Raw genomic sequence first — 20,068 nt, forward strand, 5'->3', positions numbered from 1 at the left:
GCATACATAACAGAAGGCATACGGAATGCTTGCCTTTATTTGCCGAGGCATAGAATGTAAGAGCAGGGGGCTTATGCTTGAACTGTATAAAACACTGGTTAGCCACAGCTTGAGTACTGCATGCAGTTCTGGTCACCACATTACAGGAATTACGTTATTGCACTGGAGCGAGTACAAAGGAGATTTACGAGGATGTTGCTGGGAATGGAGAATCTAAGCTATGAGAACAGATTAGATAGGCTGGATCTGTTTTCATTGGAACAGAGGAGGCTGAGAGGAGACCTCATTGAGGTGTATAAAAATATGAGGGGCCTAGATATAGTGGATAGTAAGGGCCTATTTCCCTTAGCAGAAGGGGCAACAAGCAGGGGCCATAAATTTAAAGTAATTGGTAGAAGGTTTAGAGGGGATTTGAGGGGAAATTTCTTCACCCAGAGGGTGGTGGGTGTCTGGTACTCATTGTCTGAAGTGATAGAGGCAGAACCCCTCACCACATTTAAAAATTACTTGGATGTGCACCTGAAGTGCCGTAACCTGCAGGGTTACGGATCTAGAGCTGGAAAGTGGGATTAGGCTGGATAGCCTCTTGTTGGCCGGCACGGACACGATGGGCCGAAATAGCCTCCTTCTGTGCTGTAAATTTCTATGATTCTATGAACAACAACAACTTGCATTTATACAGCGCTTTCAACACAGTTGCATACCCCAAGGCACTTTACAGGAGCGTTATCAAATTAAATTTGACACGGAGCTGCATAAAGAAATATTAGGGCGGATGACCAAATGTTTGGTAATAGAGGTAGGTATTAAGAATCGTCTTAGAGGAGGAAACAGAGACAGAGACGTGGAGAGGTTTAGGGAGGAATTCCAGAACTTAGGGCCGAGGCAACTGAAGGCATGACCACCAATGGTGGAGCGATTAAAATCAAGAGGACAGATTTGGAGGAGTGCAGATATCTTGGAAGATTGTAGAGCTAGAAGGGTTAGAGAGATAGGGAGGGCCGAGGTCATGGAGGGATTTGAAAACATGAGAATGAGAATGTTACAATTGGAGCATTGCTGGACCGAGAGACAATGTAGGTTAGCGAGCAATGGGGTGGGGTGGTGGGGGGGCGGGAGTGGTGCTGATGGGTGAATGGGACTTGGTGCGAGTTAGGATATGTTACAGCAGAGTTTTGGATGAGCTCCAGTTCATGGAGGATGGAGCATGTGAGGCCAGCCAGAAGAGCATTGGAATAGTAAAGTCTGGAGGTAACAAATGCACAGATGAGAGTTTCAGCAGATGAGCTGAGGCAGAGGTGGAGACGGGCGATTTACGGAGGTGGAAGTAAACGGTCTTGGTGCTGACACGGATACCGTGATTGGAAGCAATCCCGGGGTCAAATACGGCACCAAGGATGCGAAGGCTCTGGTTCAGCCTCAGGTAGTTGCCAGGGAGAGTGATAACCGGATCAGACATTCTTTGCTGTACACTGTTTCATTCACTTCTTTGCCCCCTCATTCCTTTTCAGGGGCACTGTCGGAGGAATGGTCTATCCGAGCTCTGCCCAGGAAGGCAGTGAGCCGATCTTGTGTGGTGATACCCTGTACTTTCGACTTTCCTTCACACCCTTACATAGCCCTGCACGGAGCCTGGTTTAAATACTGGTATAAATGGAAATACACAGTCTACTACAGCAAAGATCCCAAATATGCGATGTCCACATTCATGGGGCGAGCCAAAATAATTGGAGACCTGGAGCAGAAGAATTGCTCCTTGAGGATCAATAATCTCAGACCCGAAGACAGTGACATGTATTACTTCTATGTGGATTTGGAGGGCTTCAAGGATCATACTTTCACAGACCCTGTCCAGCTACAGGTTGTCCGTAAGTCTCAGTTCCTTTGACACTCAGTCTATCCGTATCAGCCATGGCTCAGTGGGTTTAACACTCCCTCTCTCTTGTCCCTGAGTCAGAAGATCATGGGATCAAATACCTGCTCCAGGAGATTTGAGCACATAATCCAGGCTAACACTTTTTGTAGTACTGAGGGATCACTGTTCTGTCAAAGGGTCAGTACTGAGGGAATGCTGCACTGTCAGAGGGACAGTACTGAGGGAGTGCTGCACTGCCAGAGGGACAGTACTGAGGGATCACTGTTCTGTCAGAGGGTCAGTACTGAGGGAATGCTGCACTGTCAGAGGGGCAGTACTGAGGGAATGCTGCACTGTCAGAGGGGCAGTACTGAGGGAATGCTGCACTGTTTGAAGGGGCAGTACTGAGGGAGTGCTGCTCTGTCAGAGGGACAGTACTGAGGGAATGCTGCACTGTCAGAGGGACAGTACTGAGGGAATGCTGCAGTGTTCGGAGGGGCAGTACTGAAGGAGTGCTGCACTGATTGGAGGGGCAGTACTGAGGGAGTGCTACACTGTCAGAGGGGCAGTACTGAGGGAATGCTACACTATTTGGAGGGGCAGTACTGAGGAAGTGCTGCACTGTTTGGAGGGGTAGTAATGAGGGAATGCTGCACTGTCAAAGAGGCAGTACTGAGGGAAAACTGCACTGTCAGAGCAGCAGTACTGACAGAGTGCTGCACTGTCGGAGTTTCAGATGGGACTTTAAACCGAGACTCCATCTGCCCTCTCAGGTGGACATAAAAAAATCCCCTGCCGCTATTCGAAGAAGAGCAGGGGAGTTCTCCCTGGTGTCCTGGGGCTAACATTTATCCCTTGATCAACATCACGACAAAATAATATGATCTGGTCATTTCTAACCTTGCTGATTGTGGGAGGTTGCTGTGCGCAAATTGGCTGACACGTTTCCTACATTACAGTGACTACAATTCAAAAGTACTTTATTGGCTGTAAAGCGCTTTGGGATGTCCTGCGGTGGTGAAAGGCGCTATAGAAATGCAAGATTTTTTTGTGTTGGTCTTTCGGTCACGTTGCTGGACCAGATTGTGGGATGTCAATGCCTGGAGCAAAACTGTTTCCAAAAATTGCCCTCAGTAATTGCGTCAGGAGCAGTCCTTCCCTTTCAGAGAAGCCCTAGGGTCAAGATTGTCCAGAAGGTGAGATAAGCATATAGAGGTCTTTGGGCTTTTTAAATAGAGGCCTAGAGTACAAAAGAATGGTTAGAATGGTTATAGCACAGAAGGAGGCTATTTGGTACATCGAGCCCATGCCGACTCTCTGCAAGAGCACTTCAGCTAGTCCCGCCCTCCCGCCCTTTCCCCATAGCCCCGTAAATTTTTTTCCTTCAGGTACTTATTCAATTCCCTTTTGAAAGCCATGATTGAATCTGCCTCCACCACCCTTTCAGGCAGTGCATTCCAGATTTTAAGTACTCACTGAGTAAAAAGGTTTTTCCTCATGTTGCCCTTGGTTCTCTGCCAATCACATGAAATCTGTGTCCTCTGGTTCTTGACCCTTTCGCCAATGGGAATAGTTTCTCTCTAGCTACTCTGTCTAGATCCCACGTGATTATCACTGGTTAAGCCCCAGCTGGAGTGTTGTGTCCAGCTCTGGGCACCACACACCTCAGAATGAATGTCGAGGTTGCAAAGGAGATTTACTAGAACGATACCAAGAATAAGCAATTTCATTTACGTGGAGAGAATGGAGAAGCTGGGATTGTTCTCCTTGGTGCAGAGAGGGTGAAGACATTTAATAGAGGTGTTCTAAATCATGAATGGTTTTGATAGAGTAAATAAGGAAAAACTGTTTCCAGTGGCAGGAGGGTCGATAACCAGCAGGCACAAATAATTGGCTAAAGGACCAGGGTGGAGATGAGAAATGTTTTTACATATTGAATTGTTGCAATCTGGAATACACTGTCTGAAAAGATGGTGGGAGCAGATTCAATAGTAACCTTCAAAAAATATTTGGATAAATATAAACATAGAAACATAGAAAATAGGTGCAGGAGTAGGCCATTCGGCTCTTCGAGCCTGCACCGCCATTCAATGAGTTCATGGCTGAACATGCAACTTCAGTACCCCATTCCTGCTTTCTCACCATACCCCTTGATCCCCCTAGTAGTAAGGACTACATCTAATTCCTTTTTGAATATATTTAGTGAATTGGCCTCAACAATTTTCTGTGGGAGAGAATTCCACTGGTTCACCACTCTCTGGGTGAAGAAGTTTGAAAAGAACAAATTTGCAGGGCTATGGGGAAAGTGGGGCAGTGGGACGATTTGGATAGCTCTTTCAAAGAACCGGCACAGGCATGATTGGCCAAATGGTCTCCTTCTGTGTTGTATGATACTGAGTCAAAAGTGGAGATAATTTTGAAGTCAGAGATTGATAAAAAAAAGAAAGAACTTGCATTTATATAGCGCCTTTCATATCTTCAGGACGCCCCCAAAGCATTTCAGAGCCCCTGAATTACCTTAAAACTGTAGTCACAGCTTCAATGTAGAGAATTGTAGCAACCGATTTACACACAGCAAGATCCCAGATTGAAGAGGATAGAACAGAATGTCGTGCAAGGAGCAAAGCAGGCGGTCGATTTCCCTGCTGATCAATGTTAAAATCACCCTCATTTGTGTATGGTGTCGTGTGAGAAAATGATTGACTGGATCTTAATTCCCTACACGTCCAAATCCTCTGTCAATGCTCACTATCTGGGTTCACACGCGATATAAGATTGTCACTAATAAATCCAATCAGCTATTCCGGAGAAAGGTCTTTGCCCAGAGATTGGTGAGAATGTGGAACTCGCTGCCACTGGGAGTGGTTGAGACGAATAGCATAGATGCATTTAAAGGGAAGCTGGATAAGTACATGTGGGTGAAAGGAATAGAGGGTGTACTGATAGGGTGAGATGATCTAGGGTGGGAGGAGGCTCATGTGGAGCACACACACTGGCATGGACGATTTGAGCAGAATGACCTGTTTCTGTGCTGTAGACTCAATGTAACTCGATCCAAAATGAGATACCAGAAGATGATTTGTTTTGGTTTTATCTGTCTTGAGGTGCAGACACACCCTACTTGCCCTGAGAGGGTAATAGTGGGACTTTTAAGACCATAAGAAATAGGAGCAGGAGTAAGCCACTCGGCCTGCTCCGCCATTCAATAAGATCATGGCTAATCTACCTCAACTACACTTTCCCGCACTATCATCATATCCCTTGATTCCCTTAGTATCCCAAAATCTGTTGATCTCTGTCTTGAATATATGACTGAGCATCCACAGCTCTCTGGTGTAGAGTATTCCAAACAATCACAACCCTTTGAGTGAAGAAATTATTCCTCAGCTCAGTCTTAAATGGTCGACCCCTTATCCTGAGACTGTGACCCGAATCAATCAGAGGAAACATCTTCCCAAAATTTACCTTATCAAGCCCTTTAAGGATTGTAAATTGTTGTCATGACTGAGCCACCTCAACATATGTCAACCGCACGGTGTGGGATTGGAATCATGCAGAGGTCCAGACCAGCTATGGATGGTCGGTCCTCTTCACTACAGGACATTAATGTCCCAGTTGGGTTTTGCTTTTTTGAACAATCTGGCAGATTCCATGGTTATTTTATCTGGTGCCTTTCCACAAATTACCAGATTTGTTGAATATATCTTGCCCTGATGGGATGTAAACTCATGAGCATTGAGTTCCTAGTCCAGTATCAAGACCAGTAAACTTCAAACATTGAACCACATGTCACTAAGCGCCATCTGCGTAAGAGATTTGCAGATGAAACAAAACTTGGCAAAGTAGTAGGTAATGATGAGGATAGTCATCATCAACATCATCATAGGAGGTCCCTCGGAATCGAGGAAGACTTGCTTCCACTCCTGAAGTTATTTCTGTTCAGCATCCCAGCATCCCTTGGGAGCACTGTACATAAGCCGGCCCCTAAGGCCTGTTCCTCATTCTGGAGTGCCTTATTAAAGACTGAGGTCACTGTTACTTTAACCTCCCTGGGTGCAGTCTCATCTGTGTTAGGAACACAATAACTGCGACGAGTATACAGATCCAACGCAAAGAGGCAGCAAACTGTGGGCATCCTGGAGAAGTTCTCGGAGGGTGAGGACTGGGAAGCCTATGTCGAACAGCTAGACCAGTACTTTGTAGCCAATGAGCTGGACGGAGAAGGAAGTGCTGCAAAAAGGAGAACGGTCTTCCTCGCAGTCTGCAGGGCACCGATCTACAGCCTCATGAAGAATCTTCTGGCTTCGGTGAAACCCACAGATAAGTCATATGAGGAGCTGTGTACACTGTTTTTGGAAAATCTTAACCCGAGGGAGAGCGTGCTGATGGCGAGGTATCGGTTCTACACGTGCCAGCGATCTGAAGGTCAGGAAGTGGCGAGCTACGTCGCCGAGCTAAGGTGACTTGCAGGACAATGTGAGTTTGATGGCTACCTAGAGCAAATGCTCAGAGATTTTTTTGTACTGGGCATTGGCCACGAGTCTATCCTACGAAAACTTTTGACTGTAGAGACACCGACCCTCAGTAAGGCCATTGCGATAGCACAGCGTTTATGTCCACCAGTGATAATACCAAACAAATCTCACAGCACACAAGTGCTAGCAATGTTCATAAATTAACTGGAACTGTGTTGTGAGCAGAAATGTACAGGGCAGAAACCACGAGTCTGCAACTGCCAGCAGGTCTCAGGAGACCCAGATGACTCAGAGTCAGCAACAAAGGATGAATGCAAGACAATTCACACCTTGTTGGCATTGTGGAGACTTCCATTCAGCCTATTCGTGTCGCTTCAAAGGGTATGTTTGCAAGAGCTGTGAAACAATGGGGCACCTCCAATGAGCTTGCAAACGAGCTGCAAGCTCTGCAAAACCTGCTAACCACCACGTGGCAGAGGAAGATCGGTCCATGGTGGATCAAAGCAATTTCGAGCCTCAGAGAGAGGAGGCAGATGCTGAAGTACACGGGGTGCACACATTTTCGATGAAATGTCCACCTATAATGCTAAATGTAAAATTGAATGGCTTACCCGTAGCCATGGAATTGGACACTGGCGCTAGCCAATCCATCATGAGTAAAAAGATGTTTGAGAGGCTGTGGTGCAACAAGGCATTCAGACCAGCCCGGAGCCCCATCCACACGAAACTGAGAACATACACCAAAGAGCTTATCACTGTCCTGGGCAGCGCCATGATCAAGGTCACCTACGAGGGCACGGTGCACGAACTGCCACTCTGGATTGTCCCGGGCGATGGCACCACACTGCTTGGAAAGAGCTGGCTGGGCAAAATCCGCTGGAACTGGGATGACATCCGAGCACTATCACATATTGATGAGGCCTCATGTACCCAGGTTCTTAACAAATTTCCTTCCCTTTTTGAGCCAGGCATTGGAAACTTTTCCGGAGCGAAGGTACAGATCCACTTGGTCCCAGAGGCACGACCTATTCACCACAAGGCACGAGCGGTACCTCACATGATGAGGGAGAGAGTGGAAATCGAGCTGGAGAAGCTGCAAAGCGAGGGCATCATATCCCCAGTGGAATTCAGCGAGTGGGCCAGCCTGATTGTTCCAGCAGATTTGCGGCGATTATAAAGTAACTATTAATTGTTTCTCGCAACAGGACCAATACCCGCTTCCTCAGGCAGACGACCTAATTACGATGCTGGCAGGAGGCAAGACATTCACCAAGCTCGACCTGACTTCGGCCTACATGACGCAGGAGCTGGAGGAGTCTTTGAAGGGCCTCACCTGCATCAACACGCACACGGGACTGTTCATCTACAACTGATGCCCATTCGGAATTTGGTCGGCTACAGCGATCTTCCAGAGAAACATGGAGAGCCTACTGAAGTCGGTACCATGCACGATGGTCTTTCAGGACGACATATTGGTCATGGGTCAGGACACCGTCGAGCACCTACAAAACCTGGAGGAGGTCCTCCAGCGACTGGATCGCGTAGGGCTGCGGCTGAAGAGGTCAAAATGCATCTTCATGGCAACAGAAGTGGAGTTTTTGGGGAGAAAGATCGCGGCAGACGGCATTCGGCTCACAGACGCCAAGACAGAGGCTATCAGGAACGCGCGCAGGCCACAAAACGTCATGGAGCTGCAGTCGTTCCTGGGACTCCTCAACTATTTTGGTAACTTCCTACTGGGGTTAAGCACCCTCTTAGAGCCCCTGCATGTGTTATTGCATAAAGGTGAGAACTGGGTATGGGGAAAAAAACAAGCAATTGCTTTTGAGAAAGCCAGAAACATTTTATGCTCCAACAAGCTGCTTGTATTGTATAACCCGTGTAAAAGACTTGTGCTAGCATGTGACGCATCATCGTACGGAGTCGAGTGTGTATTACAACAAGCTAACGTTGCAGGAAAGTTGCAACCTGTCACCTATGTTTCCAGGAGCTTGTCTAAGGCCGAGAGGGCCGACAGCATGATTGAGAAAGAGGCATTAGCGTGTGTGTTCGGGGTCAAGAAAATGCATCAGTACCTGTTTGGCCTCAAATTTGAGCTGGAAACTGATCACAAGCCCCTCATATCCCTGTTCGCTGAAAACAAGGGGGTAAATACTAATGCCTCAGCCCGCATACAAAGGTGGGCACTCGCGCTATCAGCGTATAACTATACCATCTGCCACAGGCCAGGCACCGAGAACTGTGCGGATGCTCTCGGTCGGCTACCATTGCCCACCACGGGGGTGGACATGGCGCAGCCTGCAAACTTGTTGATGGTGGCGCAGCCCGCAGTCTTGTTGATGGTCATGGAAGCGTTTGAAAATGATAAATCACCTGTCACGGCCCGCCAGATTAGGACTTGGACCAGTGAAGATCCTCTGCTGTCCCTAGTAAAAAACTGTGTTCTGCACGGGAGCTGGGCCAGATCCCCATTGAAATGCAAGAGCTAATCAAGCCGTTACAGTGACGAAAGGATGAGCTGTGCATTCAGGCAGACTGCCTGGTAACCATGTCGTGCTACCAAAAAAAGGGCAGGGAGACGTTCATCTCGGATCTCCACAGCACACACCCGGGAATAGTAATGATGAAAGCGATAGCCAGATCCCAAATGTGGTGGCCCGGTATCGACTCTGACTTAGAGTCCTGTGTACGGCAATGCAGCGTGTGTGCTCAGTTGAGCAATGCGCCCAGAGAGGCGCCACTAAGTTTGTGGTCCTGGCCCTCCAGACCATGGTCGAGGATCCATGTCGACTATGCAGGCCCGTTTTTCGGTAAAATGTTCCTGGTGGTGGTGGATGCTTTTTCAAAATGGATTGAATGTGAAATAATGTCGGGAAGCACCGCCACTGCCACCATTGAAAGCCTAAGGGCCTTGTTTGCCACCCATGGCCTGCCTGACATACTGGTCAGTGACAACGGGCCATGTTTCACCAGTGCCGAATTTAAAGAATTCATGACCCGCAATGGGATCAAACATGTCACCTCGGCCCCGTTTAAACCAGCCTCCAACAGGCAGGCAGAGCGGGCAGTACAAACCATCAAACAGAGCCTCAAATGAGTCACAGAAAGCTCACTCCAAACTCGCCTATCGTTAGTACTGTTCAGCTACCGCACGAGACCCCACTCGCTCACAGTGGTGCCCCCGGCTGAGCTACTCATAAAAAGGACACTTAAAACCAGACTCTCACAGGTTCCCCCCAACCTGCATGATCAGGTAAAGAGCAGGCGGCAGCATCAAAATATAAATGATGGTCGCGCCACTGTGTCACGGGAAATTGATCTGAATGACCTTGTATATGTGCTAAACTACGGACATGGTCCCAAGTGGATCGCGGGCACGGTGATAGCTAAAGAAGGGAGTAGGGTGTTTGTAGTCAAACTGGACAATGGACAAATTTGCAGAAAGCACCTGGACCAAACGAGGCTGCGGTTCACAGACTGCCCTGAACAACCCACAGCAGACACCACCTTTTTTGAGCCCACAACACACACCCAAAGGATCAACGATACCATGCCAGACCAGGAAATTGAACCCATTATGCCCAACAGCCCAACAAGGCCAGGCTCACCTAGCAGCCCTGCAAGGCCAACAACACGCCAGCCCAGCGAGGGCACAGCCAACACACCAGAACAGACATTTGTACCGAGGCTGTCCACCAGGGAAAGAAAGGCTCCCGACCGCCCCACCTTGTAAATAGTTTTCACTTTGACTTTGTGCATGATGTTGTGCATCTGTAAAGCATGCACTCCCATGTTCCGCCACCAGGGAGCTCATCCCCTGAAGTCCCAAGGGATCCCAGCATCCCTTGGGAGCACTGTATATAAGCCGGCCCCTAAGGCCTATTCCTCACTCTGGAGTGTCTTATTAAAGACTGAGGTCACTTACTTTAACCTACCTGTGTGCAGTCTCATCTGTGTTAGGAACACGATAAGTTCTTTGGTGGCTGTACAGTCCAGTACGAGAGCCACAGACTCTGTCACAGATGAGACAGACAGTCGTTGAGGGAAGTGGTGAGGATAGTAATAGGCGTCAGGATGACATCAACAGGATGATGAAATAGACAGGAGCATGGCAGGTAGAGTTCAAAGTGGAGAAGTGTGAAGAGTGTCGGCGGCAGTCGGGAGCAGCGTCGGAGGTGTGTGGAGAGGTCTATAAAAGGCACAGCAGGGAGCCCGGGGCCTAGCGCGGCGGCAGTCGGGAGCAGCGTCGGAGGTGCGTGGAGAGGCCTATAAAAGGCACAGCAGGGAGCCCGGGGCCTAGCGTCGGCGGCAGTCGGGAGCAGCGTTGGAAGTGCGTGGAGAGGCCATTAAAGGCAAAGCAGGGAGTCCGGGGCCTAGCGCGGCGGCAGTCGGGAGCAGCGTCGAGGAGATGCGTGGAGAGGCCTATAAAAGGCGAGCCGGTGCAGCTACAGGCAGAAGGCAAAAAAGAAGTAGAAAGAAACAGAAAGGTGATGTCACAGCCAAGGGGGTAAGTGATTGGCTGGTGATTGGTGAGTAGGTTTTCTTTATTCTCTTCTATAACAGTGAGTAAACTTTAGCATTGTTGTTGCTTAACTAAGGGTTAAGTCATGGCAGGACAGCTCGGTCACGTGTTATGCTCCTCCTGTACCATGTGGGAAGTCAGGGACGACTCCAGTGTTCCTGACAACTGCATGTGCGGGACGAGTATCCACCTCCAGCTCCTGACGGACCGCGTTGCGGAGTTGGAGCTGAGGGTGGATTCACTCTGGAGCATCCCATGATGCTGAGAATGACGTGAGTAGCACGTGTAGCGAGTTGGTCATACCGCAGGCAAAGGGTCCACAGCCAAATAGGGAATGGAAGACCAGCAGGAAGAGCAGTGCAATGAAGGTAGTGCAGGGGTCCCCTGTGGTCATCCCCCTGCAAAACAGATACACTGCTTTGAGTACTGTTGAGGGGGATGACTCATCAGGCACCGTGGCTGCCTCTGTTGCACAGGAGGGCAGGAAAAAGAGTGGGAGAGCGATAGTTATAGGGGATTCAATTGTAAGGGGAATAGATAGGCATTTCTGCGGCCGCAACCGAGACTCCAGAATGGTATGTTGCCTCCCTGGTGCAAGGGTCAAGGATGTCTCGGAGCGGGTGCAGGACATTCTAAAAAGGGAGGGAGAACAGCCAGTTGTCGTGGTGCACATTGGTACCAACGACATAGGTAAAAAAAAGGGATGAGGTCCTACGAAACAAATTTAAGGAGCTAGGAGCTAAATTAAAAAGTAGGACCTCAAAAGTAGTAATCTCGGGATTGCTACCAGCGCCACGTGCGAGTCAGAGTAGGAATCGCAGGATAGCGCAGATGAATACGTGGCTTGAGCAGTGGTGCAGCAGGGAGGGATTCAAATTCCTGGGGCATTGGAACCAGTTCTGGGGGAGGTGGGACGAGTACAAACCGGACGGTCTGCACCTGGGCAGGGCCGGAACTAATGTCCTAGGGGGAGTGTTTGCTAGTGCTGTTGGGTAGGAGTTAAACTAATATGGCAGGGGGATGGGAACCAATGCAGGGAGACAGAGGGAAACAAAAAGGAGACAAAAGCAAAAGACAGAAAGGAGATGAGGAAAAGTGGAGGGCAGAGAAACCCAAGGCAAAGAACAAAAAGGGCCACTGTACAGCAAAATTCTAAAAGGACAAAGGGTGTTAAAAAAACAAGCCTGAAGGCTTTGTGTCTTAATGCAAGGAGTATCCGTAATAAGGTGGATCAATTAACTGTGCAAATAGATGTTAACAAATATGATGTGATTGGGATCACAGAGACGTAGCTCCAGGATGATCAGGGCTGGGAACTCAACATCCAGGGGTATTCAACATTCAGGAAGGATAGAATAAAAGGAAAAGGAGGTGGGGTAGCATTGCTGGTTAAGGAGAAGATTAATGCAATAGTTAGGAAGGACATTAGCTTGGATGATGTGGAATCTATATGGGTAGAGCTGCAGAACACCAAAGGGCAAAAACCGTTAGTGGGAGTTGTGTACAGACCTCCAAATAGTAGTAGTGATGCTGGGGAGGGCATCAAACAGGAAATTAGGGGTGCATGCAATAAGGGTGCAGCAGTTATAATGGATGACTTTAATATGCACATAGATTGGGCTAACCAAACTGGAAGCAATACGGTGAAGTAGGATTTCCTGGAGTGCATAAGGGATGGTTTTCTAGACCAATATGTCGAGGAACCAACTCGCGGGGAGGCCATCTTAGACTGGGTGTCGTGTAATGAGAGAGGATTAATTAGCAATCTCGTTGTGCGAGGCCCCTTGGGGAAGAGTGACCATAATATGGTGGAATTCTGCATTAGGATGGAGAATGATACAGTTAATTCAGAGACCATTGTCCAGAAGTTAAAGAAGGGTAACTTTGAAGGTATGAGGCGTGAATTGGCTAGGATAGATTGGCGAATGATACTTAAGGGGTTGACTGTGGATGGGCAATGGCAGACATTTAGAGACCGCATGGATGAACTACAACAATTGTACATTCCTGTCTGGCGTAAAAATAAAAAAGGGAAGGTGGCTCAACCGTGGCTATCAAGGGAAATCAGGGATAGTATTAAAGCCAAGGAAGTGGCATACAAATTGGCCAGAAATAGCAGCAAACACGGGGACTGGGAGAAATTTAGAACTCAGCAGAGGAGGACAAATGGTTTGATTAGGGCAGGGAAAATGGAGTACGAGAAGAAGCTTGCAGGGAACATTAAGACGGATTGCAAAAGTTTCTATAGATATGTAAAGAGGAAAAGGTTGGTAAAGATAAACATAGGTCCCCTGCAGTCAGAATCAGGGGAAGTCATAACGGGGAACAAAGAAATGGCAGACCAATTGAACAAGTACTTTGGTTCAGTATTCACTAAGGAGGACACAAACAACCTTCCGGATATAAAAGGGGTCAGAGGGTCTAGTAAGGAGGAGGAACTGAGGGAAATCCTTATTAGTCGGGAAATTGTGTTGGGGAAATTGATGGGATTGAAGGCCGATAAAACCCCAGGGCCTGATGGACTGCATCCCAGAGTACTTAAGGAGGTGGCCTTGGAAATAGCGGATGCATTGACAGTCATTTTCCAACATTCCATTGACTCTGGATCAGTTCCTATCGAGTGGAGGGTAGCCAATGTAACCCCACTTTTTAAAAAAGGAGGGAGAGAGAAAACAGGGAATTATAGACCGGTCAGCCTGACATCGGTAGTGGGTAAAATGATGGAATCAATTATTAACGATTTCATAGCAGCGCATTTGGAAAGAGGTGACATGATAGGTCCAAGTCAGCATGGATTTGTGAAAGGGAAATCATGCTTGACAAATCTTCTGGAATTTTTTGAGGATGTTTCCAGTAGAGTGGACAAGGAAGAACCAGTTGATGTGGTATATTTGGACTTTCAGAAGGCTTTCGACAAGGTCCCACACAAGAGATTAATGTGCAAAGTTAAAGCACATGGGATTGGGAGTAGTGTGCTGACATGGATTGAGAACTGGTTGTCAGACAGGAAGCAAAGAGTAGGAGTAAATGGGTACTTTTCAGAATGGCAGGCAGTGACTAGTGGGGTACCGCAAGGTTCTGTGCTGGGGCCCCAGCTGTTTACACTGTACATTAATGAATTAAACGAGGGGATTAAATGTAGTATCTCTAAATTTGCGGATGACACTAAGTTGGGTGGCAGTGTGAGCTGCGAGGAGGATGCTATGAGGCTGCAGAGCGACTTGGATAGGTTAGGTGAGGTTATCCACTTTGGTGGTAAAAACAGAGAGACAGACTATTATCTGAATGGTGAAAGATTAGGAAAAGGAGAGATGCAACGAGACCTGGGTGTCATGGTACATCAGTCATTGAAGTTTGGCATGCAGGTACAGCAGGCGGTTAAGAAAGCAAATGGCATGTTGGCCTTCATAGCGAGGGGATTTGAGTACAGGGGCAGGGAGGTGTTGCTACAGTTGTACAGGGCCTTGGTGAGGCCACACCTGGAGTATTGTGCACAGTTTTGGTCTCCTAACCTGAGGAAGGACATTCTTGCTATTGAGGGAGCGCAGCGAAGGTTCACCAGACTGATTCCCGGGATAGCAGGACTGACCTATCAAGAAAGACTGGATCAACTGGGCTTGTATTCACTGGAGTTCAGAAGAATGAGAGGGGACCTCATAGAAACATTTAAAATTCTGATGGGTTTAGACAGGTTAGATGCAGGAAGAATGTTCCCAATGTTGGGGAAGTCCAGAACCAGGGGTCACAGTCTAAGAATAAGGGGTAAGCCATTTAGGACCGAGATGAGGAGAAACTTCTTCACCCAGAGAGTGGTGAACCTGTGGAATTCTCTACCACAGAAAGTTGTTGAGGCCAATTCACTAACTATATTCAAAAAGGAGTTAGATGAAGTCCTTACTACTAGGGGGATCAAGAGTATGGTGAGAAAGCAGGAATGGGGTACTGAAGTTGCATGTTCAGCCATGAACTCATTGAATGGCGGTGCAGGCTCGAAGGGCCGAATGGCCTACTCCTGCACCTATTTTCTATGTTTCTATGTTTCTATGATGCACTTTGTGAGGACTAATAATGTAAATCATAGAATCATAAAACCATATAAATTATGATACAGAAGGAGAGCATTTGGCCGCTCGTGTCCGTGTCAGTCGAAAAAGAGCTACCCAACCTAATCCCACTTTCCATCACTAGGTCCATAGCTCTGTAGATCACGGCTCTTTAAATGCATATCCAAGTACTTTTAAAATATTATGAGTATTTCTGCCTCTACCACCCTTTCAGGCAGTGAGCTCCAGACTCCCACCATCCTCTGAGTGAAAATATTTGTCCTCTGCTCCCCGCTAATCCTTCTACCAAATACTTTAAATCTATGCCACCTGGTTATTGACCCCTCTGCTCAGAGAAATAAGTCCTTTGCATCCACTCTATCTCGGATCCTCATAATTTTATACACCTCAATTAAATCTCCCCTCAACCTCCTCTGTTCCAAAGAAAACAACCCCAGCCTATCCAATCATTCTTCATAGCTAAAATGTTTCAGTCCAGGCAACGTCCTCGTAAATCTCCTCTGCACCCTCTCTAGTGCAATCACATCTTTCCTGTAATGTGGTGACCAGAACTCTATGCAGTACTCTAGCGGTGGCCTAACTAGTGTTGTATACAATTCTAGCATAACTCCCTTGCTTTATATTCTAGGCCACAGCTAATAAAGGAAGACATTCAGTCTGCCTTTTTAGCTACCTTATCGATCTGTCCTGCTGCATTTAAGTCTCAGTGGACATACACTCCAAGGTCCCTCTGACCCTCCGCACCTCTCAGTATCCTTCCATTTATTCTGTATTCCCTTACCTTGTTGCCCCTCCCCAAATACATTATCTCACACTTTTACGGATTGAATTCCATTTTCTACTTTTCTGCTCAACTGACCAGTTCATCGAAATCTTCCTGCAGTGTAAAGCTTTCCTCCTCGCTCTCAGCCACACAGCCAATTTTTGTATCATCTGCAAATTTCTTTATCGTGCATCTAACATTTAACTTTAAATCATTAATATATACTACGAAAAGCAAGGGACCGAGTACTGAGCCCTGTGGAACTCCGCTGGAAACAACCTTCCAGTCTCAAAAATACCCATCAACCATTACCCTTTGCTTCCTGTCATTGAGCCAATTTTGGATTCAATTTGCCACTCTCCCTTGGATGCCATGGGCTTTTACTTTTTTGATCAGCCTGTTATGTGGGACCTTGTAAAAAGCCTTGCTAAAATCCATGCAGACTACATCAAATGCATTGCTCTCATTGACCCTCCTTATTACCTCCTCGAAAAATTCAATCAAATTAATCAGACACAACCTTCACTTAACAAATCCGTGCTGACTGCCCTTGATTAATCCGTGTCTTTCTAAGTGAAGATTTATTCTGCCCTCTGGTGAGTGGGTCAATAACTGGAAGTCAGAGATTCAAAATCGTTGGCAAAAGATCTAGAGGGGAGATAAAGAGAATAGTTCTAACTCCGAGCTGTCATGTTTGTAACCTTCACATAACTGTAACCTTTATGTAACAACACTGTACACTGTCTACATCTGGGAAATACACACCTTGACCACAGGGGTTGAACTTGTGGGAGACACTCCTCACCTGGTCATCCAGGTATATAAAGGGAGGTCCCACTCAGGGTCATCACTTCTTGGTCCTGTGAATAAAGGTACAGGTCACAGAGTGACCTTGTCTCTCGTGTTCATTTGCTGTCGTGTGTAAGGACACAACATTTGGCGACGCGAAACTGGAATTAATGACTCAAGAGAATGGCCACCAGTAGCACGGAGGAACGGGACTGTGAGGGTAAGGACTGGGACAATTTCATTGAGAGGTTCCAGCAGAGCTTTGTCATGAAGGACTGGCTGGGAGCAGCAGCAGCTGACAAGCGAAGGGCGCATCTACTGACCAGCTGTGGACCTAAGACGTACGCGCTGATGAAAGACCTGCTCGCACCCGAGAAGCCGGCGGACAAGACCTTTGAGGAGCTCAGCAAACTGATCGGTGAGCACCTCAAAGCGGCGAGTAGTATATACATTAGCCCGACACCGATTCTATACGCACCGACGTCGGGAAGGGCAGAGCATACCGAACTTCATTGCGGACCTTCGGCGCTTGGCCAGCCTCTGTAAGTTCACAGACGCCTGGAGGGGGGAGATGTTATGGGATTTCTTCATTGAGGGCATTGGTCATGCCGATATTTTTAGGAAGCTAATTGAGACCAAGGACTTGAGCTTGGAAGCAGCGGCGTTGATGGCTCAAACCTTCATGGCGGGGGAGGAGGAAACCAAGATCATATATGCGCGCAACTCTGCTGCCAACGTGGCGATGGAGCAGGGAGTTAACATGGTAAACGCGACTCAGAACCCCGCAGGCAGGCAAGGGCAATTCGACACCAACCAGGCAGTAACAGACTCTAGGGTGGGTCCTCAACAGAGACAATGGCAGGTTGAACGGACATTTACACCATCACAAGGGACAATACGTCCCGGGATGGGACCATTGACATCCACAAACAGCGTGCTCAAGAGTAATCAAAGAGACAATCAGAGAGGAATGCCTGGTAAAAGCTTTTTTGTTCACAACAATCTCAGCTCATGCTGGAGGTGTGGGGGCAAACATGCTGCGAAGACCTGCCGGTTTCAACAATTCATCTGCAGAAATTGTAACTTGACTGGACATTTAGCCAGGATGTGCAGGAAGCCCACAGTGAGGCTGGTTTACAAAGTGGATGAACCACAAGAGGGGTCTGCAAGGCAAGGGTATGCCTGGGACACAGCAATGGACGCTGAAGTTCAGCAGGTCCAGGTGGCAAACATCCACAGCTCATACACAAAGACGCCACCTATGATGCTGAGAGTACTGTTAAACGGCATCCCGGTACGCATGGAGCTGGACACAGAAGCCAGCCAGTCACTTATGAGTGTCCAACAATTCAAGAAACTGTGGCCACTCAGAGCTAGCAGACCCAAACTAGAACGCATTGACACGCAATTACGGACGTACACCAAAGAGATCATCCCAGTGCTAGGCAGTGCAATGTTGGTGGTCACACATAATGGATCTCGGAACTGGCTGCCATTCTGGATTGTCCCGGGAAATGGTCCCGCGCTTTTGGGGAGGAGCTGGCTAGCCGAGATGAACTGGAAATTGGGGGATCTGTACGCCATTTCATCTGCGGAGCGAAGTTCATGCTCACAGGTCCCACAAAAGTTGAGTCATTATTTCAGCCTGGCGTCAGGACTTTCAAAGGCACCAAAGTAAGGATATGCATCACCCCGGACACCACATCAGTGCACCACAAAGCCAGAACTGTGCTGTATGTGATGCGGGAGAAAATTGAGAGTGAGCTGGACAGGTTGCTAAGAGAGGGCATAATTTCACCCGTTGAATTCAGCGACTGGGCAAGTCCCATTATCCCTGTTCTAAAAACGGATGGCTCGGTCAGGATCTGTGGCGACTACAAGGCCACCATCAACCGAGTGTACCTTCAGGACCAATATCCGCTTCCGAGAACGGAGGATCTTTTGCCACATTGGCAGGCGGCAAGCTGTTCACCAAGTTGGACCTCACTTCGGCCTACATGACCCAGGAACTGGCCGAGAATCCAAGCTACTGACCACCATCACCACGCACAAGGGGCTGTTTGTTTACAACAGGTGTCCATTTGGCATTCATTCAGCAGCCGCTATCTTTCAGAGGAACATGGAAAGCCTGCTCAAATCAATCCCCGGAACAATTGTATTTCAGGACGACATCCTTATAATGGGTCGAGACACCGAGGAACACCTCCACAACCTGGAGGAGGTGCTACGCCGACTGGACCGGGTAGGCCTGCGACTAAAGAAGTCCAAGTGTGTGTTTTGTCCCCAGAGGTCGAGTTTTTGGGCAGGAGGGTTGCCGCAGACAGGATCCGGCCTACCGAATCCAAAACGGAGGCGATCCGTCGCGCACCCAGGCCCGGCAACACATCGGAGTTGCGTTCATTTCTGGGACTATTGAACTATTTCGGGAACTTTCTACCGAACTTAAGTACATTGCTGGAGCCGCTACACATGCTCCACCGTGTCAGGGGACTGTCAGGAACGGGCTTTCAATCGGTCGCGGAACCTGCTTTGTTCTAATAAGTTATTTACCTTGTACAACCTCTAAGAAATTGGTTTTGACATGCGATGCATCATCCTATGGGGTTGGATGCGTGCTGCAGCAGAGTAATGATGAGGGCCAACTCCAACCTGTGGCTTATGCCTCCAGGTCGCTCTCCCAAGTAGAAAGGGGATATGGGATGGTTGAAAAGGAAGCACTTGCATGTGTCTACGGGGTGAAGAAGATGCATCAGTACCTTTTTGGCAGAAGGTTCGAGTTAGAAATGACCACAAGCCGTTAACATCCCTGTTGTCCAACAGCAAAGCTGTCATTGCCAATGCGTCAGCTCGCATACAGCGATGGGCTCTCACGCTGGCTGCATATGACTGCACCATACGGCACTGGCCGGGCACCAAAAATTGCGCTGATGCGCTCAGCAGGCTTCCACTGGCCACTACTGAGGGGGCAGCGGAGCAAAGCGCTGAGATGGTCATGGCTGTCGATGCCTTTGACAGTGCAGGCTCCCCCATCAAGGCTCACCAGATCAAAACCTGGACAAACAGAGATCCCTTCCTATCTCTGATTAAGAAATGTGTCCTGACTGGGGATTGGGCGCCCGCACACGGAGCATGCCCTGAAGAGCTCAGACCGTTTCACAGTCGGATGGATGAACTCTCCATCCAAACCGACTGCCTACTATGCCCCAGGGAAGCATTCATCAGGGAACTCCACAGCAAGCACCCAAGCATCGTTCTAATGAAGGCCATTGCCCGGTCACATGTATGGTGGCCAGGAATTGACTTAGACCTGGAACACTGTTCGCAGATGCACGACGTGTGCCCAGCTGGGCAATGCCCCCAGGGAGGCCCCACTCAACCCGTGGTCCTGGCCCACCAAGCCATGGTGATGTATTCACGTAGACTACACGGGTCCGTTCATGGGAAAAATGTTCCTCATTGTTGTTGATGCATACTCGAAATGGATCGAGTGCATCATTTTGAATTCGTGCATGACATCCACCACAGTGGAGAGTCTGCGTGCAGCCTTTGCGACCCACGGCTTGCCGGACATCCTAGTTAGCGACAATGGCGCGTGTTTCA

General features: G+C 48.3%; 1 protein-coding gene across 1 annotated transcript in view; it reads left to right on the top strand.

Annotated features, from left to right (window-relative positions):
- The first annotated feature begins 1,624 nt into the window (after positions 1 to 1,624).
- LOC139262849 (myelin-associated glycoprotein-like) overlaps positions 1,625 to 20,068 on the top strand; it is a 76,282-nt gene continuing 57,838 nt past the window's right edge. The window contains exon 1 of the mRNA XM_070878044.1: positions 1,625 to 1,868. Coding sequence (XP_070734145.1) covers positions 1,697 to 1,868 — 172 coding nt within the window. The 5' untranslated portion in view covers positions 1,625 to 1,696. The remainder of the gene's footprint in view (positions 1,869 to 20,068) is intronic.

Source organism: Pristiophorus japonicus, chromosome 4 (assembly GCF_044704955.1).
Source record: "Pristiophorus japonicus isolate sPriJap1 chromosome 4, sPriJap1.hap1, whole genome shotgun sequence".
Taxonomy (NCBI): Eukaryota; Metazoa; Chordata; class Chondrichthyes; family Pristiophoridae; genus Pristiophorus; species Pristiophorus japonicus.